This window comes from Cuculus canorus, chromosome 3, assembly GCF_017976375.1.
Source record: "Cuculus canorus isolate bCucCan1 chromosome 3, bCucCan1.pri, whole genome shotgun sequence".
Classification (NCBI taxonomy): Eukaryota; Metazoa; Chordata; class Aves; order Cuculiformes; family Cuculidae; genus Cuculus; species Cuculus canorus.
Window position 1 is genome coordinate 20,356,798 of NC_071403.1, and position 24,868 is coordinate 20,381,665.

Below are 24,868 nucleotides of genomic sequence, written 5' to 3' on the forward strand. Positions count from 1 at the left end.
GACCGCCCCCCGCGGCCGCTGCTGATTCATTGGCTGTGCGGGCTGCGCTCGGGCACGGGGGGGACTGCTGCCGTCCCGTCTGCGTCCCCCTAACCTCCTCCGGGCAGGTAGGAGGGATGGGAGGGCGGGACCCGCTGCTGGCTTCATCCTGCCCACCCTTATCCTGTCCTGGGGCGGGGGTGTTCCTAGGGGGCAGCGCCTTTCGCGCGGGATGGAGCGGCGCTTCGCGGGTTGCAGCGCGCCGGGGGGATGTGCTCGGTGCGGGACGGCGCTGCGGTGAGCGAACGGGAGGTGGGTGCCTCTGCCCTGCCTAGCTCTGCCCATCTCTTCCCCCATCCCGCCTCTCTCTCGTCCCCCATCCCGCCTCTCTCTCGTCCCCCATCCCGCCTCTCTCTCGTCCCCCATCCCGCCTCTCTCTCGTCCCCCATCCCGCCTCTCTCTCGTCCCCCATCCCGCCTCTCTCTCTTCCCGCATCCCGCCTCTCTCTCTTCCCGCATCCCGCCTCTCTCTCGTCCCCCATCCCGCCTCTCTCTCTTCCCCCATCCCGGCTCGGTGGATGCTCTCGGGCATCGGGGGAAGAATGCCCCCCGCGGAAAGCTTGTGTCGCGCTCCTGGATTCGTAACGGAGCGGTTTTTTCTGGTGTCACTAAGTCCGTCTATTCCGAAGCAGAACAACCAGCCCTTTCTTCCCTTCCACCGCCGCTTTGAACGCGTGGGAACTGCTCACAGTCCCCGCGAGTCGCCTCTTGTGCTGTGCTCCGGCTGCTCAGCGACTGAATGAACTTCAACGTTTAACCTAAAACGTTTGAAAAACTAAAAAAGCAGCAGCGGCAGGATGCTTGTTATGAATTTGTTTGGTTTAGTGTGTGTTTTTTTTAATTTTGTTTGTTTGGTTAGGGTTTTTTTTCCAATGAGATCTCCCTTTGTGCTTTCAGGCTGAAAGGGTGAACAGCTTTCCTGCATGCAGCCTAAGATCCTCTCTCCTGTTTTCTGTCTTGCCCTCTTCCCTTTCTCCCATGTGCACTTCCCTAGTCGTCTGATAATTCTCATACTCCTTCCCCCCCAAAATCCTGCCTTCCCTCTCCCTTAACAGTCTGTGCCTTATCAGTTGTCTTCTTATCAGTCTCTTCCTCTGGTGAGCAGCCTCTGTTGACAGGGACTGGTGCGGAAGGCAGATCAAGTTCCCCCCCCAAGAGCTGCCTGCCCTTCTTTTTCTGGAAATGATCACCCGAGTGACAGGACTGCAAAAGTTCCCTTCAAACAGTCTCTGCTTCTTGGCATTTGCTTGTTGGTTCCTGGCACATCAGCTTTGTCCAGCGCTTGACACTGGGCACTGACTGGGGTGTAGGCTCACTGCATTTGCCACTTCTCCTGTGACCAGTGTAGCTGGGAGAGGGATGGGACAGCAGTGGCAATACTGGTTGGGGTTTGTATGCAAGAACACTGAGGCATTTCTATTTCCAGGTGTGTTTTCCTCGCCTACTGCTCTGTTTTGGAGCTGTTTCTTCGGCTCTTGTCTGTTCCCTCAGCTCCTGTCCATTACTCTCGTTTGAGCTCCCCCGAGGCTGCGTACACAGGGATGCAGATTTACATTACCGCTGTGGAAATAAAGAGATGTTTTGGTTTCCACTTGGAGATAATCAGGCAATATTCTAAAACGCTGCTTGTTTTTCTTGTCCATTTGTGGTTTCCTATCCAGGTTCCTAATTACAGAGTTAAGATATTTTTTTACTGCAGAAGTACCTGGAAAGATGCCAGGTGAGCGGCAACTCTCCATTGACTGAGGGCAGTCTGACTCTATTCTTGCTGAAAGTAATGTGACATTCTCAGTGTGTCATTTGCAAACAAAAACATATAAAATAAATCAAGCTATTTCAAGAGAATACCTTCTTGTTGAAGGAAAAGGAAATAATCCAGAATATCAAGGTCTGGACAAAGTTGTTTACTCCCTACTCTCTTACTGGTTGTCTGCGTACACTTTGTGGTGGAAGAGATTTTAAGATGAAGCACAGATGATACTCTTGCAGCTTGTTTAACTGTTTAAATCAAATTTCCAGGCTTTGAACTAATAATAGGAGTAGAGCTGTTACTGGCAAATACATATTTTAGTACAAATAAATGAAGGCTTTATTCTGCGTTCTCACTGCAGTGGGCCTTGGTTATGCTGTTTTAATGATGTTTCCTTGGTCTTTAGTTATTTGTTTATAACCTGGTGTAGCAAAGAGATGTGTCAGAGATTAAGAATGGGAGAATTCAGATGTGTGCTTGCGAATCGTGTACTGCTGTCTGATTTTACTTGGAAAGAAATTTGTATTTGAGCTGCTGCAATAAATTGTTTGTTTCTTCAACAGCACTGGAGGGAATAATTAGATCTAAAGACAAGAAAAAAACTCAGTTCTGGTTTGGAAAAATCCCAAACCAGTTTGACTTTTAATAAACAGCTCCAATTCAGTGACTATTTGGAATTCTTATTGAACCAATTAAGGCAAAATTTCTGCGTCGTGTGGTAGGCTAACTACAGAAGTTCAGTTTGTCGTTCTACCATGGAAATTTTCAAGAAAAGATCTTATTTATTTATTTATTTATTTATTTATTTATTTGTTGTTTGATTTTGTTAGTCCTTGAGGAAACATAATACATAACTGGCTTTTCAAATGGAAGACTCTAGCATTACTTTGTGTCTGAGAGATTATGGCTTTACAGACCCTGCGTGGGTGAGAGCCCAAAACAGATTTTTCCACCATAGCGTAGTCAAAACCATGTCTTTGAGATACCGAAGTGTAGGAGTAGCTCTGAACAAATGGCTTATCATACGTGGGGTTTTTTTTTCATCTCTGCCAGTTTATCTTCTGCTGGCTTCAGTGCAAGCTAGGTACAAAACTCTTTCTGTGGGGAGAACCACTGAGAAGGGAAGAGGTGCTATGAGAGGTGTGTATTTCAGGTGAGATGAGCATGATGTGCAGATGATTGTTTTGCAGTGGGAGAAGGGAAGTGTACTCAGCTTCCTCTCTGCTTGCCACCCTTGGCGCTTCGGTGGCTTTTTCATTGTTGCAAAGGCAATATAGAGAGATGAAATGAGGCCAGAATGCACTCAGCTATTTTCTTGGCTGTGCAGCTCTGTGAACATCCACTCTGCATTTAAGTCTTGGTGCCAGGCAGGTCTAGCAAGGGTGGCGTGGCAGGCACAGGGCATCTTCAGACCTGGGCAGCTACTGCAAAGGGAGCCCAGGTAATTTCAGTTGTTAATCAGTGCTGAGGTTACCAGAAACAGTCATTCAAAGTGTAGTTTCTTCTTTCAGCCTTGCCCCTGTTGGGGCAAAATGGTCAGTTTAGGTGTGGGTATTTAAAATACTCCCAGGTGCCTTTTTCCTTGGATTAAATTGTTCATTTGGCTACGCGGAGGACTGTGCTTCCAGTTTGTGTTCATGATTTGCAGACTAGCTGATGTGAGTAAATCTAGTCTAGTTACCTTACGCATTCTGTTACATGCATTCACATAAATTCAGAGTGAGGTTTTTTTTGCTTTCAAATTTAATACCATCTTTTAGTTACCAAAAAAAAAAAAAAAAATAGCGGCGTTGGCTTGGTCCCTACTACTATGGCTGCTTTGTGATGACACAAATAGCAGATATTTTAAAAACAGCTAACTAATCTTTTAATGGTGCCATTACAGTTGACTTGAAGTGGGCTGAGGAGTAAGCGTGTGCCAGGAGGGAAAGCTTTTCTTTCTCTTTGCTCAGAATAAGATGTTGGATTGACAGACTGCACTGTTAGCCAGGAAACCAAAATATCCCCATCTCAGTGCTGAGCTTTCTGTGGGAATAAAGCTAATAAAAAGAGCAATTTAATAAATTGAAAAATAAGACTACTTTATCAAGCCAGGAAAATTTGGAAAGAAAGTGCAGCCCAAAACCAGAGGCATTAAGGGCGGGGGCTAGTTGCAAACTTGCTCTGTGGTTTGCCTTGACCGTAGTGGATATGCCAGAGCTCATTCACTTAAGGGTTTTCTGTAACAAATCAGTCTGGAACTTCTGAAAGGCTGAAGGTTTAAAAAATTTGTAGTGTGAAAGGTTAAGATAGCCGGTGTTATAAACAGCTGAGGGAAAGACAGCCGGCCTTCCTTGTGTGAAGTGTTGAATATACTTACATGTACCATTGATGTCAGCGTTTGTAACATAGGACTGGAAAGGTGTCAGTACTTCAGTGGTTACTGATAGGGCTTCTTCCAGTTTGGCTGGTCTTGAGGGAACTTGGGTTTTGATGTTGCCATATGTGCACATTTGGGAGGAAGTCGACATTGAATGCAGGGAGGAAAGTGGGCTCTATCAGCCAGATCTCTCATCTGACCGCAGCCTGGCTGTGTCTGTGATCATCTCTGTGAGTCTGCTGCCCTCCAGAAGCAGGTTCTGTGGAGGTTCAGCTGGGACCTGTCTGGGAAAAGGCTGTTTAGAGGATAATCTTCCCTCTTTAAAACATACTCAGAAATTGAAACCTGTTATTCAGATGTGGTTTTATCTACATTTGTTCTCTCTTTAGAAAAAGAGGCTTTCCTTTCCTTAAAAGAAAGATTTAGTCTTGTTTGGGACTGTAACTGGTTTTTTTTTTGTGTGTTGAGGTCTGTTATTTAGGTAGAAGGGTGAATTCCTGTACTATATCAGTTTTTGCCATCCTGAATGTCAAAATGAAATGTTGTCTCAGTCTAGTTTACATTGAACAGTTGTAAGGATAATAAAATATGTTATATGATGTGTAATAAAGTGGTGTGAGGCACAGATATCCAACTTCATCATTTCTCATCCTTAGTTCCAAGGATAAGCAGTGACTAAACCAGCATTTTTCTTCCCTTTATTTTAAAGTCCTTGTGTGATGAATCCAACATCATTCTTGCTATATTAGTGCAATAGCTCTTGTATATGATGCTCTTGATGAATATCCACCACTAAATGACCAATGTTAACAGTGGTGCTTTCTTTTGTCTCCAGGAAAAGTCCCAGGTGTTATGCACTCATACTTAGCATGTATATTTTTTTTTCTAGTTGTAATCAGTTTTCAGTTATCTTTCTATTTTTCTTGCTAAATTTCACTTGCTTTGTATGGCTTGCTTTCCTCTTTTCTGTTGCAGGCAGGAAGATTGTGTGTTGTCCTGAAAAGACCACAAGTTTAATCTCAAATCCTGTGCACCTACAACCTTGAGAATTAGCAAGAAACAAGGACCATTTGGTTAAGTATTTCCTGCAACCTCCTTTCTCATCAATGGTTCGGAGTGGCACAGCTTGTTCGAAGCAATAGCCATGCAGTAGGGATGTAGAAAGATGGGACCTGTATTACCTTTCAGCTCATGTAGTGCAGAATAAATAAGTTTGTGCCTGCTTTCCTCATTGACTTCTTTCCCTGTGACCTAACTGCTTGGTCCTTGGAACGGAGATAAAAGGAATGTGGTGGCAGTGTATGATTTCCTTCTTCTTCCGTGTAGAATATTGTTGCTGATATGGGGATTTACAGCATACGCGAATGGCCCAAGTTTATAACTTCTCATAGCCAACAGTTTCTGGGTTGATGGTTCTGTGAGCTGATCCATCAGGGTGTAGTGCTAAGCTTTCTCAGAATAGGACTTCTCACAGCTTGAAATGTCACTACTTTACTTTCCTGCCTGGCTTTTGGGATGCTCACAATTTGTGAGGGGCAGTTTGTTCATGTATTCTGTGAAGACTCTACAGTGCTCAGACGATAGCAGTAAGCAGAATGGAGGCTTGGAAAACAAATGTAGTTTCTGACTGAAAATTCACTGAGTTGCTTGTGCCTACTGTATTGGTAGTTTCTCTTGTTCCAGGAGGAAACAGTACATTGACCAGTCCACATGGATTTATTCTTGTGCATGCAGGTCAGGGTCAGAGATTGTTGTTGCTGGTTACATACAAAGATGGTTTGAGATCTATGCAAAACCAGATTTGCCTTTGTGGCCCTGGTGGTGGTGTAAGCCATAGAGTTGTGCTTCATATATGGTGTGTGTCCAGTTTTGCCTTTATGGTGACTCAGTTTGAAAGGTAAGTGGCTGTAAGCATTGTGCGATGTGCCAGTGAGGTCCAGATTGAAGAAAATAGTCCAGCAGCAGCAGTGTGTGATGCCCTTCTGGTGCGGTTCAAAGGTGTGGAATTAGTGCAAATATAGCCTGATGGTCAAGCTGCCTTGCTAAGGTAACACTGGCTGGCAAACAATGAACTTACAAACTTTCACACAGGTTACAAATAAATTCTCACGAAGATATAATTCAGCTCTAGGAGTTGTGGTTGTGTCTCCACAGGGAGTGTCTGGGTGCCTGTTATCTGCAGAGGCCAACCCAGTGCTCCAAAAGTAAGCCATGAGGACTTGCCCTTCTTAGTTTCCAGACTGACCTGCCTGAATCTCCTGGCTGGCATCATTGAACACAGCCCTGCTTTGAGGTTTCTTGAGTAATCAAAGTGAAGCTTTTTGTTGCTCACTTACTTGCTTCTGGAAGGAATAAGCCAGCATGAGGCAAGGCTGTCTGCATCCATAGACATCAAAGTCAACAGAGGGGCTTTCATGTTTGTCTTCAACAACTCCTGTGCCCCCTCAAAAAGCCATCAGCAAGGTCAATTAGAGAAGCTTTGTGTCATGCCTCAGAGCTGTGGGATGAATCACTGCTGTCCACTCTTGACAGAAAGAGTGCTTGAGTGCATCTCCTGGGGGCATTTCTTCCCAGAAGCCCTTATCTGGCACCCGCAGTCCCTCCATGACCTGCTGCAGCCTGGCAGATGCATGTGACAGGCTGCTAGCATCCCAGCTCACCCTGCTTTGCTCTTCTTTGTGAGATGCAAGGCCTTAATGTTCACTGCTTGTGCTGTGCTGGTCCTTGTTCCACCATACTAGGCTGGCTTTTTAAGTAGAAAAAGGTTTGCTTTAACATATTTCATACTGAAGTTTTAGATGTATTTGGACAGAGAGAGCTTACAAATGACCTGCAAGTTATCTTGTGACAATGTTTATTCTTAGCTGTACTGGATCATTTAGAGGCATATTTCCCACAAATCTTAGCCTGAGAGGTGGTGACCCAGGTTTATGTTAGCACCTTTCCCTCTGATAGTGGCTTGTTTACGGTGAAAATAAGTCTAGAAATGCTTGTAGTCAGTGGTGAGACACTGGAGCTTCTAGTTCTAGCCTAAGACTAAAACAGGACAGATTGTTTGTGTTCTAGAAGTGGCTGTTCTCTTTATAAATGGTAAGAATGGACACTTGTGACCAGATCTGGAGAGATACTTGTGTGCGGCCCAATTAATGCAATCTGCCTACACTTGGAAAAATGAACATATAAGCATTTGGCAAGAGATGCATCATCAACAAAACATTGAAGAGAAGGGGGGAAAAATATGGGGAAACCCTGTGCAGCACCATGTAGTCTCTTGGGGCTCATTCACAAAATGAAACACAAAATCTTGTAAGAGACAGCTGACAGAGCTGAGTGGGAGCAAACTGGAAGAGGGATCTTAGTTTTTTTCCCTCTGTGCTGTTTGCTTCTCTCGGAGAGAGCAGTTACTTTAGTTGATTAAAACCAAAACAATCTGTGTAAAGCTTAATTAGACGTTCTGTCTTTGATTCCAGGAAATGGGAAGGTTTGCTAGTCACTGGGAAAGCAAAGGAAGAACTTCACTGTTAGCACAGTCACTACTGTCAAGTACAACCATCTTTTTTCCTACTCTTCTGTGCTTCAGGTTATTTAATCTCGCTGGGAGCTTTCTAAGTGGCTAAAGGAGGGTGGAGGTAGTGTGAAGCTCCTTATCCTGACCCAAGCAAATGGGGCTGGTTATTGCCTCTTCCCCACTGGCAAATTACTAATTGTGAAAACCAAGTTGGTTTGAGCTGAGAAAAAGATCCATTTCTTGTTTTAAGGTGTCGGTCAAGTTTTGGTATGTATTTAAGTTTCTGAAAATTGTAACTGGATGTCAAATTTTCTTTTTCAGGCATACTTCACTATTTATTTAGATTTTTTTTTGGAACATTCCTTCCAGCATTTACTCATGGTAAAATGGTTGCAGAAAGAACCTGTTTACGAATTTGATAAGCTGTTCATATTCCCTAGGTGGATTTGTGTTCTTCATTATGTGCCTGATTCCTAGTTTTTCATGTGTGGCCCTCCTAGCACTTGAACAATGTGCTTTACTTGCACAGTCTTAGCCAATCCAGTTATCTTTAGGAAGGACTTAATGTTCAGTTATTTTGAGTGACATGGCTATTTAGGGCCCTTTTCAGGAAATTTTTTCTTGATTTGACTTGGTGCTCTGAGAAGTTTCATTGTCCACAGAACAACAAATTACAGTAGTTTTATGAAGTGCATGAAATCTCCACCCCGCTGGGTTTTAACTGCATGCAATAATACCCAAAGCTCAATTTGCTTTTACAAAAAGTATTTAGTAATATGTTTTGAGTTTGATGTCCTGACTCCAGCTGCTGCAGCAGATGTTTTGCACAGAGATGTGCTCTCTTTTAGTATGCATAAAATTGTCTAATATTCTGAAAAAAATACTCTGCAAAATGCAAATCCCTAGTGCAGTGTTATGGTAATAACAGGAATATCTGTCAAGACGATTTAATGATGCTTAATGTTGCATGGCAGCTTTTGTTAATCTCTGGGGAGAATCACTCCTGTTTTGTTTTCCTTCTGCAATAGCATATTGAAGCTGTTTATTTTCACAGAGAAATTTAGATTGGAAGGGAACTCTGGTGGTCATCTGGTACAACCTCCTGCTCAAAGCACTTTCAATTAGATCAGGTAAACTTTTCCTTGTATCAAATTCAAATTTCCTGCTTCACAATTTGTGTTCATTGTCTCTTGTCCTCTTACTTTGCACCTCTGAGAAGAGTCTGATTCCGTCATCTCTGCTGCCTCTGACCATAATTGTAACTGTAGACAGAACTATGGTCTTCATAGACCTTTATCTTCGCCAGGTTGAACAAACTCCGTTCTCTTAGGCTCTTGTGGATTCTGTATTGCAGCTCCCTGACCATCTTGGTAGCCCTCTACTGGACTTGCTCCTCTGTGTCCATATCTTTCTGTTATTGAGGATACCAAAACCAGATACAGTACCCTCAATACAGTTTTATCAGTGCTGAGTAGAGGAGAATAAACACTTGTCTTGACCTGCTGGCTACTCACTTGTTAATTCAGCCCAGTACACACTTGGTCCTCTTTGCCACAAGGCATACTACTGACTCATGTTTGTCTTGTTTTCCATTGCAGGTCCTTTTCTGCAGAGCTGACCCCAGCCTGTACTGCTGCGTGGCGTTATTCCCTCCCAGATGCAAGACTTTGCCTTTTCACCGGTGAGCCTTACAGGGTTCCTATCAGTCCCTTTCTCCAGCTTGTCCAGATTCTTCTGAGTAGCGGTCTGACCTCCAGCCTTTTGACTGTCCCCCACATATTCCATGAACTTGCTGCTTTCGTGGCATTTTCAGTCCCTGAGGGATACCATTGTTAACCAACTGCCAGCTCGACTTTGTGTGGATAATATAACCCTTTGAACCTTGTAGTCTGGCCAGTTTTCCACCTAGATTTTCATGGCAGCCTTCATATGAAGCTACTGAGGCTGATGTTCTTTGGTATTTACTATTTTTTTGAGCTACAAAGCCTATATTCAGTCTGAGGAACTTGGCTTTGATACTTAACGTGCCTACAGGCATCTGTGGGAAGGTGAACACAGGTTCTTTGTTGACTGATGGCTGGCCAGCCAAGACTGGGGAAGGAATGGGAGGGAATGCAGTAGCCTTGTCTGATGAGGCAGTGATACTAGACCTTAAAGGAAGAGGTGAGAGGATGCCTTTGTAAGTGTGAGTGGCTGCTCATGGGAGCAGTGGCCAAGCAGAGATTTCCATAAGTAAGAAAGGATTCTCTGTAAAATCAAAAGATGTGCAAGTATGTACTATTAACACATTTTGTATCCACAGGTATATATTTGTTCATGTGCAAGATGTCTGCCCTGAGGCTGATTTCTAACAGAACCTCCCAGCAGGCCTTGTCAAACTCTGATTACACCTGGGAGTACGAGTACTATGAGTACGGACCAGTGTCATTTGAAGGCCTGAAAGCTCATAAATGTAAGTTTAGTAGAGACCTTATTGCAGCGCAGCTTCTCCATCTTAATGTTCCCACTCTTCATTTGTAACTGATTATTGTACAAAAAAAGATCTCTCTCCTAACTTTTTGGATTCTCATCAACTGGATATATTACTCTGTATTAGATTATTCTAATTATTTATGATTCTGTTTCTTTATATTGGCTGCTTTTCTTTTGCATGAGAAGACCATGGATTTCTTGGTTGTGGTAGAAATTTATCAATATTGAGGAATATCAGGAGATCATGAACAGGTGATAACAGCAAATGTAGCCACTGTTGTTGCTTCTGGTGATTACTTGATGTGATCTGTTCTGCTTTCTTCTTGCAGCCTCACTGCTTTTATTTTATTTCATAGAAAGTAAATATAAGGCTATAAAAGATTTAAAACAAACAAAAAACCCCTCTCTTTCTGAAGAAACTTTCATCAGTGAGACTTCATAGGAGGGATGTGTTAAATTCACAATTCTGGCTATACTGGAGCCGTTTCACAGCTGAAGTACAAGTAGAGGACAGGGACCAGAGAGATGAAGAATGTGCGTAGGAACTGAAAGGAAATTTAGCTAGGCCAAGCTACTAGTACAGATGAACCAACATCTAAACTCTAGGCAGTGGCTTTGGCTTTTATAAAATTTCTCATTTGGAGTAGTGGTAGGAGATGGGTTTGGGAAAAAGAAATATTGACAGAGACAAGCTCAGAATTGCTGGAGCTATTTTGCATGCATTTTGCCAAAAAGAAGCAAATCATTTTGTTGCTGTGTTTCTGAACTGAATACACTGTGAGAGGGTTTGAGCACCAATATTCAGTCAAGTTTCCCTCCAGTGCTGGAGCAGTGGTCCAGCGTGGGATACATGGTTTCTGCCTTATTCATCCTGATGAGGTTTCAGACTGGGAAAAGGGATGCTTGCAGTGGCAATTGATAGCTCAGAAAGGCTGATCTCCTTTGGCTTTGCACAGTCAGGAGGTTTTGAGGAAGCCCTGTAAGGGTCAGAAGAAACTTGCTGCAGTTCTTAATATTTTTAAATGAACTAGAGCAGAAGATACTTTTTAGCCTGAATTGTACTTCACCTTTTTTTCCCCCTGAAAAAGTCTGCTGATTACTGTCTGTAGTTTTACAGATGTTAGGTACTTGAAAAATGTGGGTTAGCTTTTATCATGTTTCTAATTTATATTCCATTCTTCCAGCTAATCCGAGGCTGAACCTGATTACAAAGATCAGCTGCAGTCTTACGTACATGGCTTCTTTTCAGCTTGGTGCATCAGAGGGTGACGGGAATAAAAAATACATATGATAGTTACCTCTGGATTATGGAAGTATAGCAGCAAAACAGGTCATGAATTGCCATTGAAGTGATTGCCGTGCTAAGCATGGTAGCTCAGCATTACTGTCCCTCTGGATGATTCTTACATTAGAGAATGGTACAGAAGTAACAATTGCTTCTCAGGTGGAGCTTGATGTACTTATGAAAGAGGTTAATAGTATTGAGTCAGTGACCTACGAAGTCACTTCTGGTGGTGTGTGTTTGTTTGTTTATTTGTTTATTTAGTTATTTATTTGGTTTGGTTTGGGTTTTTTTTATTTTTTTTTAACTCATAGATTGGAGTTGGTTCTGTTTACTTCAGTGTTGCTGCATGCATTCTCAGAGGGCTGAGTTTCATCTAGTAAAGGAACAGTCTGTGTGTTGTATATGGCATGACGCTTCTTGATGTGGTATGTTCTTGGTATGTTTCTTGTTCTAGCTGTTTTCAGCTAAGTTGAGACTGTCAAGGAACAGGGAGGCAATGTGGTCAGATATTTAACTTCACTGAAATCCTAACCTGGAGAGGCAGGAGGAGAGGAGATTTACTGGAATTGTGTTAGGAGGGAGACTGAGTATTGATAAAGAAGGGGTGTTAACGAATGCCTATAACTTATGGTGGAGAGCTTAAAGGTGACTCCAGTTTAGGTGTTGCAGGCTTGTAGTAACACCTGGCCAGCTGCAAACATCACTGGCCCCTCTTAAAATTAGAAGTGTGTACTTTTATTTATTTATTTATGATACACATGTTATTTCACAAAGAATTGGAGGGCACTGATTTCAACCATAACGTAAGATGCATTCCACAAGAGAAAAGTGGAGGCCACTTTTGCATTAGTTAATTTAATTAATTGTAGCCAAGAGGAGTTTCATGATAATATAAAGTACAAGTAAAGTAATTCTTAAGCCAGTTTTCTGAAAGAAGAGGAGAAATTTATGCAGAGTGAAGAAAAATATTGACCAAACAGTCTGATACACAAAATACATTTCTTAAAGAAAAAAAAAAGTGGAGGTGGGGAGAAGATGAGGTGTTCAAATGCCACAGTGGCTTTTCAAATATATAATTGGAAAAACAAAAGTTCTACAGGCAACAAGTATGTTCTTTCTGAGGGGAAGTGAAGGCAGAAACTAGAAAGCAGAAAATCCATAAAAGTAGGCACCACATGTTTTTTAAATTAAATCTTTAGAAAGTAAACAGATAAAGCCAGGAGATATCTGTGACTGGCAGAGATAAGAGCAAAATCCTTTTATGTGCCTTTAGAATAGAAGAAGCCTCAGTAATGTTAGAGAAAGGTAAAATGGGTAGGAAAGTTCAGGGGAGTCAGAACTGCTGCCAGGATGTTATGAGTCTGTGTTAGGAAGGAAAGGGAGGCTTATATTTCGACTTGAGTATCATGGCTTACTTTCCCCATCTATTCATAATTTGGGATTATAAATCTGTTTTTATGTATATATTATAGATGTGGTCTTATGTACCATATTTTTGTATATATGTTGTGTTATGTACTGTTTATTTTGAATAAATGTTTCACAGTTGGGTTTAGATAATTTATTCCTAAATGAGTGAGGCCTAAAGAAATGCTGAAGAGAACTCTGGCCACCTGCTTTAATTTTAAACGTGTTCTTTGAATGTATTTGATATAGCAGAGGACTGGTAGTGTCGGGAGCTGCAGTAAAGCAAGGAAGATGTAGCTTTAGGCTCAGTAAATGCAGGAATTCTGTTGGGAGAGAACACCAAAGAAACCACAAGACAGGCTTGTTATTCATTACACAATGCTGACAGGTGTGATTTTGTGGAGGGTAGTAGTTTGTCAGAATCTGGATTTTTTTAAACTATTATTATAATTTTCCTTTATTTTTTTTCCTTAGTTGATGAGTTACATTTTGCAGCTTGATCATTGTAATCCCTATGCGTGTTTTTTAGGCACCTTACTTGATTGAGCTTAACGTTCTGGTTATCAATGCAGTTGAGTATCATTGAAGCATGTCTGACTAATTAGTAGGTACTAGTGTATTGGTCGGGCCAAGATGCATCTTGAACCACTGTACTTATAATGATTTAAAAAAAAAATTTAGGACTCATAATGCATGGGGTTAGAGAAATAAACTCATACCAATATATGCTTTAAGGATAAAGCAGTATTACAACCCCCCTCGCTGCCCCATCAATGATACGTATACTTGAACCACCCTCTGGTTGTTTTACGGAGGGAGAGATGTGGCAGAGGAGAGGTGGAATAAACATTGCAGTGAGAGACTTGAAAATTAACCTCATTAGCCTAGCAGAAAAAGGGATTAAATAGTGACTTGATTGTGATAAAGTATTTTCACAGGGAGAAAAATTATAAGTTCCAACAGGCCCATTGACTTCGCAGAGAAAAAGCAAATGGTTCGAATTGATTTCCACTTTCCAGATCTGCCTCTTAACGTGGAAGCTATTTCACAGTGGGAGTGTGACTAACCATTGGAGTCAAGCACCAGGCAGGATAGCCGATTCCTTGTTTTCTGATGTCTTTACTTAGTCCTGTGGGAAATTCAACATGCTTGCTAAAGTTCTGTGCTGTGGCTGCTGTGCTGGGTCAGACTAATCATTGTGTAGCTTTACAGCCAGTGAGGATCTTTGGTGCTCAGTAGTAGCTGTGCATTGAGAGGTTAAGTGTAGATAGGATACCTATCCTGACCAAGGCTTCTGTCTTGCATATTTGTGTGTTAATGTTTCTGAACTTTTACAGTGGAATTTTTGAATATTTGCAGAAATAAGAATTAACTATCTGAAATGACAGGTGAGAACGCACCTGTAAACTGTGGGCCCTGGACCAGGTCATATTGTGGGTTGGGGCTCTGTAACTTTGGGTCATATTTATCGATTGATCATTGTCTGGAAAGATACTTATTCCACTTGTACCTCTCTTAATCAAGTTGGTGGGAGCTTTGAGCTTCTTTCAGGAGCAACTGTGTGTCAACTTTGAAGTCTCAAAAGGACATAGATTAGTTTTAAGTGCAGTGAGTCATTTATCTGTGTCCTTTGGCTGTAAATGAGAACAGCAGGTACATCTTATGCACCCAGGGAAGAAGCCACGCTCTTCCCAGTTGCTTCTATATTTGGCTGTTGCATTGATGTTTTCTTCTTAATTAACTGTTGGTGTGACTTTTTGTTCATCCATTGGCTTCTTTGACATTGTATTGCATTTTTTTGGATGCAAGTTGGAAACCCAAATTAAAAATGATTAAAAGTCTTGTATGTGTTGATTGTTGGTATTTGTTGAGATCACTGATAAAATTATTTGCTGTCCCTTTATTTCAGAACCCTCTGTGTTACAAGTGAAAGAAAGCTAGATCTTCCTAAACCTATTGTGTCAAAGAAATCCATCAAAACCTAAAAACCTAATGGTCTTGGGCAGAAATGATTTAAAATAGCAGGAATTCAGTTCTACAGGGCTAGAGATTATTGCTGAAAATCAGATAATTCTCTCTTCTGAGTTCTAGCACTGAAGTTATTTCTGAAGAATGCTTGGACATGGGCCAGGCATCACAAAGGGAGCTGTTCTTATTTTACTAAAAAAGAGGATTCGGTGACTTACCTCTTTCATCTTGTAAAATTCATGGCAGCTTCCTGTTTAAAAATAGATAAAGATCAATCTCATTGTCCTTCCTCTTTGCTATCTAGGACTAATATGCACAGTCTTTTGGGATTTGCAGCCATGCTGCATGTGGAAGGGAACTTTCTGTAAGTGCAGGTGAAATACTGATCATCTTGTTTTGTCTTTTTCACCAGATTCCATTGTGATTGGATTTTGGGTTGGTCTTGCTGTTTTTGTCATCTTTATGTTTTTTGTCCTGACTCTGCTGACGAAGACAGGAGCACCACATCAAGAGTGAGTCTGTTAACAGCAATAACAAATCCAGCCTGCAAAGCAACATATTTCTTCTTTTGCCGCCTCCAAACAAGCATTGACAGTGTTGACATTGCCCTGGCTCAGCACCATCTTGTTCTACTCCGTTCTTATGAAAGGGTGCCATCTGTCTTTGTTTCAAAAACCTTTCTTCCAAGCACTTGTAGGAGACCAATTCTGTTGTTATTAATGTGTTCCCTATTTAGCAAGTCATTAGTAGACATGCAGTGAGAGATGGCAGTGGCTGCGTGTACGCTTTCCATGCTAAAATGAAGTTAGTGGGTCAGCTGCCAAACAGGCTTTAGATTATTGTTCTGCAAACAAATGGGGTCATTCTAACTAAGTAAGCTCACATCATGATGGAGTGGAATGGAGAAATGTGAATATTGACAGTAAATACAAATAAAATGCAGTGCAGATGTTTAATTAAAGAAGTTGAAGTCTGGAGGGTTTCTACATTTTTATATATTCAAGTCCACAAGGTGGGCTTGTATTTACAAAGTCTTCCCTTAACCCTGTAGCTCCCCAGTGTCAGAATGCCTTAGTTTCTGCTGAGAAATTCCACTAGGTACTGAAGTTCGGATAAGCCCATGTGTTTAACACTAGAGTCACCTGAAATTCACAAACTCTTTTTTTTCTTGTTCTTTCCAGCTGATAAGTACGTGCAGACTGTTCCTTCCCTCAAGGATTTAGGGTTGTAGGCTGTCAGTGTCCTTTTCTCTGAGAAAGTGTGAACCTACATCTCCTCTCAGGCTTGCTTGCTATAGAGTAGAAATAAAAAGCCTCTCTGGAGAGTGAGATTGCTTGCAGGCAGCTAGCAGTGATGAGAAGCTGATTGTGGAAAAGCATTTGTTAGTGCTTATCACTTCCTAAAGCAGCCTGCCTATCTGTGCCTATTGAGGGCAGTTTGCTATTCAGTCATATAAAGACTGGCTCTGAAACTTCATGTAATAACACATCCCTAGAGGCAGGATGTGGTAGGATATGGCCTAGAGGCCATATTAGGGAGGACATATACTTGGAATCTACCATTCTTCTGCTTTCTTCATGAACTTTTTTGGAACAGGTTGCTTAGAGGGTTCGTGAAGCCTTCATCTGTGGTCCTGATAACCTGATCTGAATTAAGAGTTGGCCTTGCCTTGATCAGGGTGTTAGGCTAGAGATCCCCCCTTGCAATCTGTGTCTTAGTGTGATTTTTCTTCAGTTGCTGAAGCAAGCCTGGTTATTATTTTCTGTATTTGTCTTAAACTTCCTTTGCAGCTTTGGGAGCTGTGTGCTTGCAAGCTTGCCCACTCGCTATATTCTGTTAACTTTTAACAAATTTGAGCACTATTTCTTTGAGATTTGATGACCAAATGCATAAGTTACTTGAAGCAGATCATCACAGGAATATGCTAAGTGCAGTGAATCCTGTAACACCTACTAGTTAAACCACTGCAGACTGTGTTTTTAGTTTCCCTGTATCTTGTGTCTTTATACTTGACTGGATTCTTCATGACTCATTCTTCATGACTCGTTTCATTAATGGGCTGTCTTGCAGCCCTCCTTTAGAAACAGATGTTAACGGGGTTCTTAGGTCTTGGGAGAAAGCCAGCCTGACTGATGGAGGTGTCTCTGACTTCAGTAAGTCAGTGTGGCTGTTCTTTATAATACCATTAATTTGAGAGATGGATCCAAAGTAGAATATTCTGATTTCTTCTAGTAGTATGCTTTTCTTGGCTCAATATAGGATCATAGAATGGTTTGGATTGGAAGGGGCCTCAAAGATCATCTAGTTGCAACCCCCCTGCTATTGGACACCTTCCACTAGATCAGGTTTCTCAAAGCCCCATCCAATCTGGCCTTGAAGACCTCCAGAGATGAGACATGCATGACTCCTCTGGATAACCTGTTCCATTGCCCCACCATGTTCAAGGTGAAGAATTTCTTCCTTATATTTAATCTAAATTGACCCTCTTTCAGTTTAAAGCCATTAGCCCTTGTCCTGTCACTATGTGCCCTTGTAAAAAGTCCCTCTCTAGCTTTCCTGTAGTCCTCCATTAGGTACTGAAAGGCCACTATAAGGTCTCCTTGGTGCATCCTTTTCTTCAGGCTGAACAACCCCAACTGTCTCAACCCTTCCTCATATGGGAGGTGCCCCAACCCTTTTTGTAGCCCTCATGTGGACCCGCTTCGTCAGGTCCATGTCCTTCTTATGTTGGGGCCCCTGACTAGAATCTATACTCCAGGTGAAGTCTGATAATATGTACCTTTCAAAATTGTGCAAGATGTTAAGAACTGGGCATGCTCTCAGAACAGAAGAAAAAGATCAGGATATGGGTAGGGAGAGGTAGAAATGTAACTAGTTATGGGAATGATGCCCGTTGCACTTTTCTTTTGTTTGCTTGCATATTAGTATGTGTAGAACATTAGCTTGCGTGACAGAAAGAGTCTACTGACAACCTTTTTGAATTTCTGCCTGCAAAGTGCTCTTCGTCATTAAGAAGATAGTACACTATGTTTGTTTCTACATTGAAATGTCCTTAAAACCACATTTGTCCAACAAGCAGACGAGTCTGTTCATGTAACCAATCTATATAGACTGTTGGCTTATGTGATCTAGTAGCGCTAAAGGTAAAATGACAGATTTTGTTTTTTTAAGAAATTGGTTTTGGTCAAGAATTTTAGAGTGAGATCCACTTAGAGAAATGCAGATCACTGAAACAAAAAGTGCTACAGATAAATGGATCTGTTTGCCAAACCCTGCTATTTTGGAGGCCTGGCTGCTTATTCCTCTCCATGGTGTGCCAGGGACGTTGAGAAAAGGCGTGTTTAAGCTATAGAGGAATGGCAAGTGTCAGTCCCAAACCTGTTAGAAGGGTATACTGCGCAGAATGGTCTGTACCCTGACAGTGCACTCAAGTCCAGTGGGCAGAATCCAGAACTTAATACTGAAATCAGCAGATCCGTACCCAGCATCATGGGCTGGAAGATTGCCAGCAAAAGGTAGCTTGGATTAGTTCATTGGCAACTGCTTGTTTTGAGTGTTTTTCAGTATGTGTGGTGCTCAAGGTGTGTGGTGTTCACCTTCCTGCTCTCTTGCTGGCAGCTTCTGAGACTCAGAGTCCTGTTGGTGCAGATATTGCAAGAGGGATTCGTTTGTGCAGGTGGCTGTGCTCCCTCCCACGGTAAAACTGGGATATCTGAGGCTGCGTTCCTTATTTTGAGCCTTCCGAAAACATACTCCAAGGTATACTCGCATACTATAATAAGCAAGACCGTGTGAGTTTCTAGTGTAGTTTGAAAAAAGAAAACTAAAATTCCTCCCCAAATACAGATAGTGTTTGTGAATTTTAGAATCTGAAAATAGGACTGTGTATTAGGTTGTGTTCCCTGTTCATGAGCACAGGATTATTCTCTGTTTTATGTCTTCAGCATCCTGGGTCATTATAAAATTTTTTTGCATTTCCTATTCTTCCATTTAGATTAGATCGCCATAACTATTCTTGTGCATCCCTCTGTACACTCAGCCTTTGTTCCTTTGTCACTCATTGGACTACAGAGCACTTTCCACACCTAGGAACTGGTTTTACTTCTCTAATGGATGCATTTTAAGCTTTCTTCTGAAGTCACTTCTCCCTTAGCCTGTAACGCTTGTCCTTCTTTCTGTGCTGGTTTGCCACTTCCACTGCCCGTGCCACGAAAATGCATAGAAACTCTTGGTAACAGATTTGCAAAACTGCCTACACAGCTTCACAGTGGTCATTTCTGTTGCATTATAAATACAGAAATGTCAATCATGAGTATTATTCCAGTGTGCTTGCCTCTTGGTGAGTTTACAGTAGATTATTATGTAGTTACTGGTCTGTCTTGCATCAGTTTAAATGTCATGCTTCTACATGCTTCAATTTGAAATGTAGAAGGAGCCAATATACTTTTGATAAAACAGAGGACTGCTTCAATTTGAAGGCTGTTGTAACTGATTTTTTTAGGACAGAATTCTCATATCACATAATGAAAGTAAATTAGTGTTTGAAAGCAGGAATCTTTAACTGTGTCTGAAAGACTTAAGAGTCGGTATACGTGGAACTTGAAGTTTAGGCGTAGATTTCTGAAGGTGCCATCTCAAGCTTTCAGAAGCATGTAGGCACTTATCTCCTACTGCAGGCCCGAGAGAATTACATTATAATGTTACTCTGAAAATCTTCCAGTGCTGTGTGCACTCTTAGGAGTTCAGCTCTCTGGCTCCAGTGTCACTTGTCACTACATGTTTACATGTCAACAGTATGATTTATTAATTCTTACTTAGCAAAACTTATATTCTGAGAATAAGTTTAGATTTTTTTCACTACTTATCCTCTGAACGCCTCTGCTGCCTTTCAGATGCCAATAACTTGCTTTTTGTGATGACAGCGTACAGATTCAGCCTGGTAAAGAGTGTGTTACTGTCTGTGAAACTTGCGTCTAGCTTGAGCATTTCTCGCCCCCAGCTATTCTTGGCTTCTGTTTGAGTCCATGCAGATTGGAGCTGGTTTGAGATGACAGTTCAGACACATAGCCTGGGAAGGACATCTTAACATCTTTCTTGGAGGTTTCTAGAAGTGTTAAGACTGCCAGTCTTTATAGCAGTCTTTACTACCAGCTTTTCTGATTTGGAAATCTGAATGTGATTGACTGAATTCAGCGGTAAAAATGGTTTGATGTCTGGGCAATCAAGCACTCAAATTATGCCTTTAGTGATGGCAGTGCTGCCTATGTTTCAAAGATTTTCTTTATCAAAGATTTTTCTCAAAGTCTTCTATAAGCATTTTTAAAAACTTTTTACTACTTGATACTATTTGATGTCAAGAGGAGATATGGGAGAGTATTTCTGAGCTCATTCAGTGAGCCAGTTGTTAAGTATATTGAAGTGCTGTTTAAGAGTGCCAGCATTGCTAACTTTTTCTCATGGAAAATTATCACGACAAATCAGGACTTAAAATAGCTTCAGCAAAAGGTAATAAATAGTGCTGGCTTTTAAAGTCTGTTGTCACCAGGCTGTAGGGTTTCCTTTCTTCCTGATCATAATGGTTGCTGAAACCAAATTTGCTGTTAAAAACTTGACTAGTTCTACTTCCATGCTTACTGTGTTTTTCTTTTTTCCTCCTTAGTAACGCAGAACCTTCTGAAAAAAGATTTCGCATGAATAGCTTTGTGGCAGATTTTGGAAGACCTCTAGATTCGGAGAGGGTCTTTTCTCGTCAAATGGCTGAAGAATCCCGGTCACTTTTCCATTTCTGTATTAATGAAGTGGAACGTTTGGACAAAGCAAAGCAAAGTCACAAAGGTTCAGGTCTGGAGAGTAATATCCACTTTGAGGAAGTTCCCAGGAGCAGCGGAATGTTTGAGGAGGACCTAAATTGTCTTACAAAATTTAACATTCCAAACTGCGTGAACACTGAGCAGAACTCTTCACTAGGTGAGGATGATCTCCTCATCTCAGAGCCACCAATCATTTTAGAAAGCAAATCGGTCATACAGTCTTCCTGTCGGATCCTTGACTAAAATAGACTTACGTTAAGGTAAAGGGTCTTGTTATTGTTGAGTTTGAAGGCTTTCTTGGCCCGCGGGTATTTTGATAAGAAGGCATTGCAGACCTATGCTTTTTATTGGATGTAAGACTGGCTGTGCTGACAGAACTCAGTTTAGACAAGAGATATAACACTGAATACTTTATTCTGATGCCTTTTGTGGTCTAAACCATTTGTCCGGTGTTATTTTTGCTTTCTGATCTTTTTTGTTGTTGTTCTTTGTTTTTTAAATGACTGTTTATGTCTGGTTTCTGCAAGATACTGTAGTAATTAGTGGGGACTGTAAAAGCTGGAGCCTGGCATTTGGAGGTGTATGAAAAACTCCTTGGCCAAGAGAAGTGTAAACTTAAGACTGAAGCAAGGAATAAGCAGGCAGCTCCTGGGGAGATTCTGCAGCTTCTGCCACTCCCCAAAAGGACACCTGAAACTGAGCAGCACAACGGATGTCTGCTTGGCATAAACTTCAGTTTCATTCCTGACTGCTTTTTGGTGCAGGTTAAAGCCAATTTACAAAGCTTCCAGAGGGAATACCTTGCATATTAAATTGTTTGGTTACAGTGTTTACAAAATGCTACCACCACCTGTGACATTCTGCCTGCTGCTCAGTGATGACCTGGAATTACTATTCCACACAAAAACAGTAATTAATTTTTTTGATTTTTTTTTTTTTTTAAATTGCTGATGCAAACTTCCAGTTTGGTAAGTGCAGGAATCAGCAGCTAAATCACAGGAAATCACGCAAAACCTATTTTTCTTTTGCTAATAGAGTTGCTATACGCAAATAGAGGTGGCATGTTAAGCTGATATTAACTTTGCTTATAGGCTGATTCTTCCTATGCTTTTTGGCTCTATAAAGAGCCCTTTTTTGACCGGTGAGCCAGTGGGGGGCTACCAGGCTCAGAGGGGCTGAGAGGGCAGCTCCATAAGCGTAACTGAGCTGCACTTTCTCTATCTTTATATTCGTACTTGGCTGGGATGGCGTTGCAACCACAGGTGTTCTCGCAGAGAGAGGCTTATTAAGGAATAGAATAGATGTAATTTTAGCCTTTAAGTGTGTTTTTTAGAGAAGGAATAAGGTTCTGAGCCTTAGCCAGTACTTAAATTACACTTAAGCATTCTTAAAGAGATGCTTACTAATAGCCAAAGGGTTTTAGAGCAAGCACATAGGATACAGAGGAACCAGGTTGAAATCTAATGCTGGATTTGGATTAAGAGTGCTCTGCAGGAAGTTCTTAACTGAAATGAAACTAATGGATTCAAGATCTTGTGCCTGACTTGAGTTTTCTTGAAACTAGCCTGCTTTGTACACAACATATTTGCGTCAGAGTTAAAACTTAGAATTGGCCTGCTGATATATTCTACAGGCACTTAAGTGCTAATGAACTCATTCATCCTTTGCCTGATAAGAAGGAAAAAAGGTGAATGGGTTGAGCATTTAAAGAATACAAGGAGTGGGATAAACCTCATTTTCATTTCCTGTGCCCGTATTACAAACAACTTACACCTAGATTTCCTGTTTTCAAATGTAATTCTTGCACTAGTTCCCAGTATTTAAAGTAATGGGATTATACTTAAAGCAAGGCAGAGGCTGTTTAAAAGTAGCAGATTATTGTTCAAAACAATTCCCAAGAGAAGACTGAAGTGAACCCTGTTATAAATGAGCATGGCTGCATGTGTTGCAGTGCCTCCAGTATGCTGCGAGAGATGCAGAAAAGGCCTCCGTATGAAGGCGGTATCTGTGGACTTCCCATTTCTCTTCCCAAATTAAGAAATTTGGGAAATCTGCCTTTTGAACGTGACCGCCACTTCCTGCTGAGGCACCGTAAACAACTCTTGCTATCTGATGGTTAAGTTTTGTCTGATCTTGAAACTTAACATTGTTCTTGCTCACAAGCTCTGGGGCTTCTGCTATAGCCCATTTCTCTATGAATGAGCTGTCTTTGGTGATATTCGATCTAATATTTTATTATGTTTTTCCTTTGCCGTACTTCAAAACTGAAATGCTGCTTGTAAACGAGGGAGAAATCTCTGTAGAATCTGTCTCCTCTACAGTCAAGAAATGAAGATTATTTTTAAAGCATTTAAAAACAGGTTTCAAAATAATGCAGGCCTGGCTTTAGAAAAAGCCTGCTATTCCCAGAGGATGAGCCTAAGCTTTACTTCTGCTACCTTAAATCTGTGTGGCTGTTGTTTGGGTGCATAACTGCTGTACGGGGCAGAGAGAAGCGTTAATGTGTATGGATGCTGATGACATATAACACCCAGGTGAAAGGTATATAATAGAATAATCACGGGAAGATACCAACTTAACTTATAACGCATTGGAATTGTATTCTTAGTGCCCTTCTGAAGCATGTGAAAGTATTTAAGTGTTCAGTTCCTGCTTCTGTTCTTCCCCAGTGGTTCTACTTTTTCCATTTTATCTCCCTTCTATCTTTGAAGGCTTTCATGCTACTTTGTTACAGAACTGTAAGGTGGCGGAGCCAACTGCATGGCTTCCCCTGACCTCAGAAGCGCTGTGGCAACTATACAGTCTGATTCAGATTTTTCCTCTGCCTTTGCATTAGAGCAAAGGCAAATCTGAAACTGTGCAATCTTCAAAAGCAGTTATTTTAAAGCTGTTCTTTGTTTCTTTTTTCTTTTTGAGGACTAATAGGCATGATAGAGGATTGGTAAAATAAACAGCTTTGTATAACACATTTTAAAAAAATTCATCTTTTCTCAGAAAACAAACGTGAGTTGGTTCACTGTGAAGTAAATAGAAAGTATTTTAACCAGGGTAACACTTCAAAACAAACATTTGGAATTTAACAGTGCAAGTTTTCTTACTGCTTGGGCTGTTTTAAGAGCCCCTTCTCAAAACTCACTATAAGTGCATCTCCGGTGCTAGGTTTTAACTTTTAACTGTAGTTCCTGTAAGATAACTACATATCTTTCTTTCTGTAAACATACATTGTATTCTGTAAGAACTTACTAGGTCAAGCTATGTATTCCAGTTTTCAAAGGTGAATATTTGTGAAATGTTCTTCTGTGTAACCAAGTTTTAGCTTTGACCTTTTTTTGACCCTTTTTTTTCCTTAAAAAAAACCCCATCACCCTGCTGTGTAAAATCAGAAAATGCCTGCTTATAAAGGAAAGAAAGGGAAAGGTAAACCAATGAACTTCTCTACTAAAATCCATTGATGTCTGGTCTCTGAGGCTAAAAGGTGAAATGATGTGTATTTGTCATGCAGTTTACTATTTATGCACTTCAGCTCTAGATCTTGAATACTTAAATACCGGTGGGTTTTGCCGCTCTGATTAAAGTAACCCCACAAAACCCTTCACCAAGCCACTGGCAAAGGAGGAATTCAAGTGTGCTTTTCCCCTTCCACTCTGCCTTATCCTTCTGTCAGTGAAAGATGACAAAGCTAAATAAATCAGCTGGAGATGCTGCAGTTGACTGGACTTACTTGATAGCCACAGGTATTGACGTGTCAAAAAGAGAGCACAGAGCCAGAGCCATTTATCACGTGTTCTCCAATAACAGCAAGAGTTGTGGTTTCTTATTTGCGGACATGAGCTATGTAGTTAGTTCTGTGAAAGGCTAAATGTTACGGTTCAAAATTATCAGAGGACCTTCTGTTCCAGAGTCAGGGCAGCACTTGATGCATGGCTCCCCTTTCCCTGCAGAACTGGATTTGCACAGCTAGTGCCACTATACAGATCTGTTTTCTTTCTTTTTACCAACACAGAAAAATACTGGATATAGTGGCAGACTTCAAAATGTATTATGTACTAACAAATAAAGTCTTCATCCATTATAACCTATTTAATTTGTTACATGAACAATTTTGACGTGTATGTCAGAAAACTTGAAATAGAACACACTGCTTATGTCTCTCCCACAAATGCCATGATGAGAGCTGATATTCTTCTGCACGCCCTGTTGCCCTCTCTTGAAGCAAATGTCTTCTCTGTAATCTGGGTTGCTGAGTCACCCAGTCAGCTGCTCACTTGATT

General features: G+C 41.3%; 1 protein-coding gene across 9 annotated transcripts; it reads left to right on the forward strand.

Moving 5' to 3' along the window:
• Positions 1-24,849, forward strand: MRAP2 (melanocortin 2 receptor accessory protein 2). 9 transcript variants are annotated; one of them, XM_054061794.1, is made up of 7 exons: positions 1-107; positions 5,123-5,256; positions 8,710-8,785; positions 9,254-9,336; positions 9,958-10,107; positions 15,200-15,299; positions 20,447-24,849. In XM_054061794.1, exons 5-7 carry the CDS (start codon positions 9,972-9,974, stop codon positions 20,838-20,840), a joined length of 630 nt encoding a protein of 209 aa, XP_053917769.1. In that variant the 5' UTR covers positions 1-107; positions 5,123-5,256; positions 8,710-8,785; positions 9,254-9,336; positions 9,958-9,971; the 3' UTR covers positions 20,841-24,849. The 9 variants fall into 9 exon arrangements, with proteins under 9 accessions (XP_053917769.1, XP_053917774.1, XP_053917767.1 ...); XM_054061799.1 differs by having other exon boundaries at positions 5,123-5,220; positions 9,254-9,350; XM_054061792.1 differs by having other exon boundaries at positions 5,123-5,220.
• The last annotated feature ends 19 nt before the right edge of the window (positions 24,850-24,868 follow it).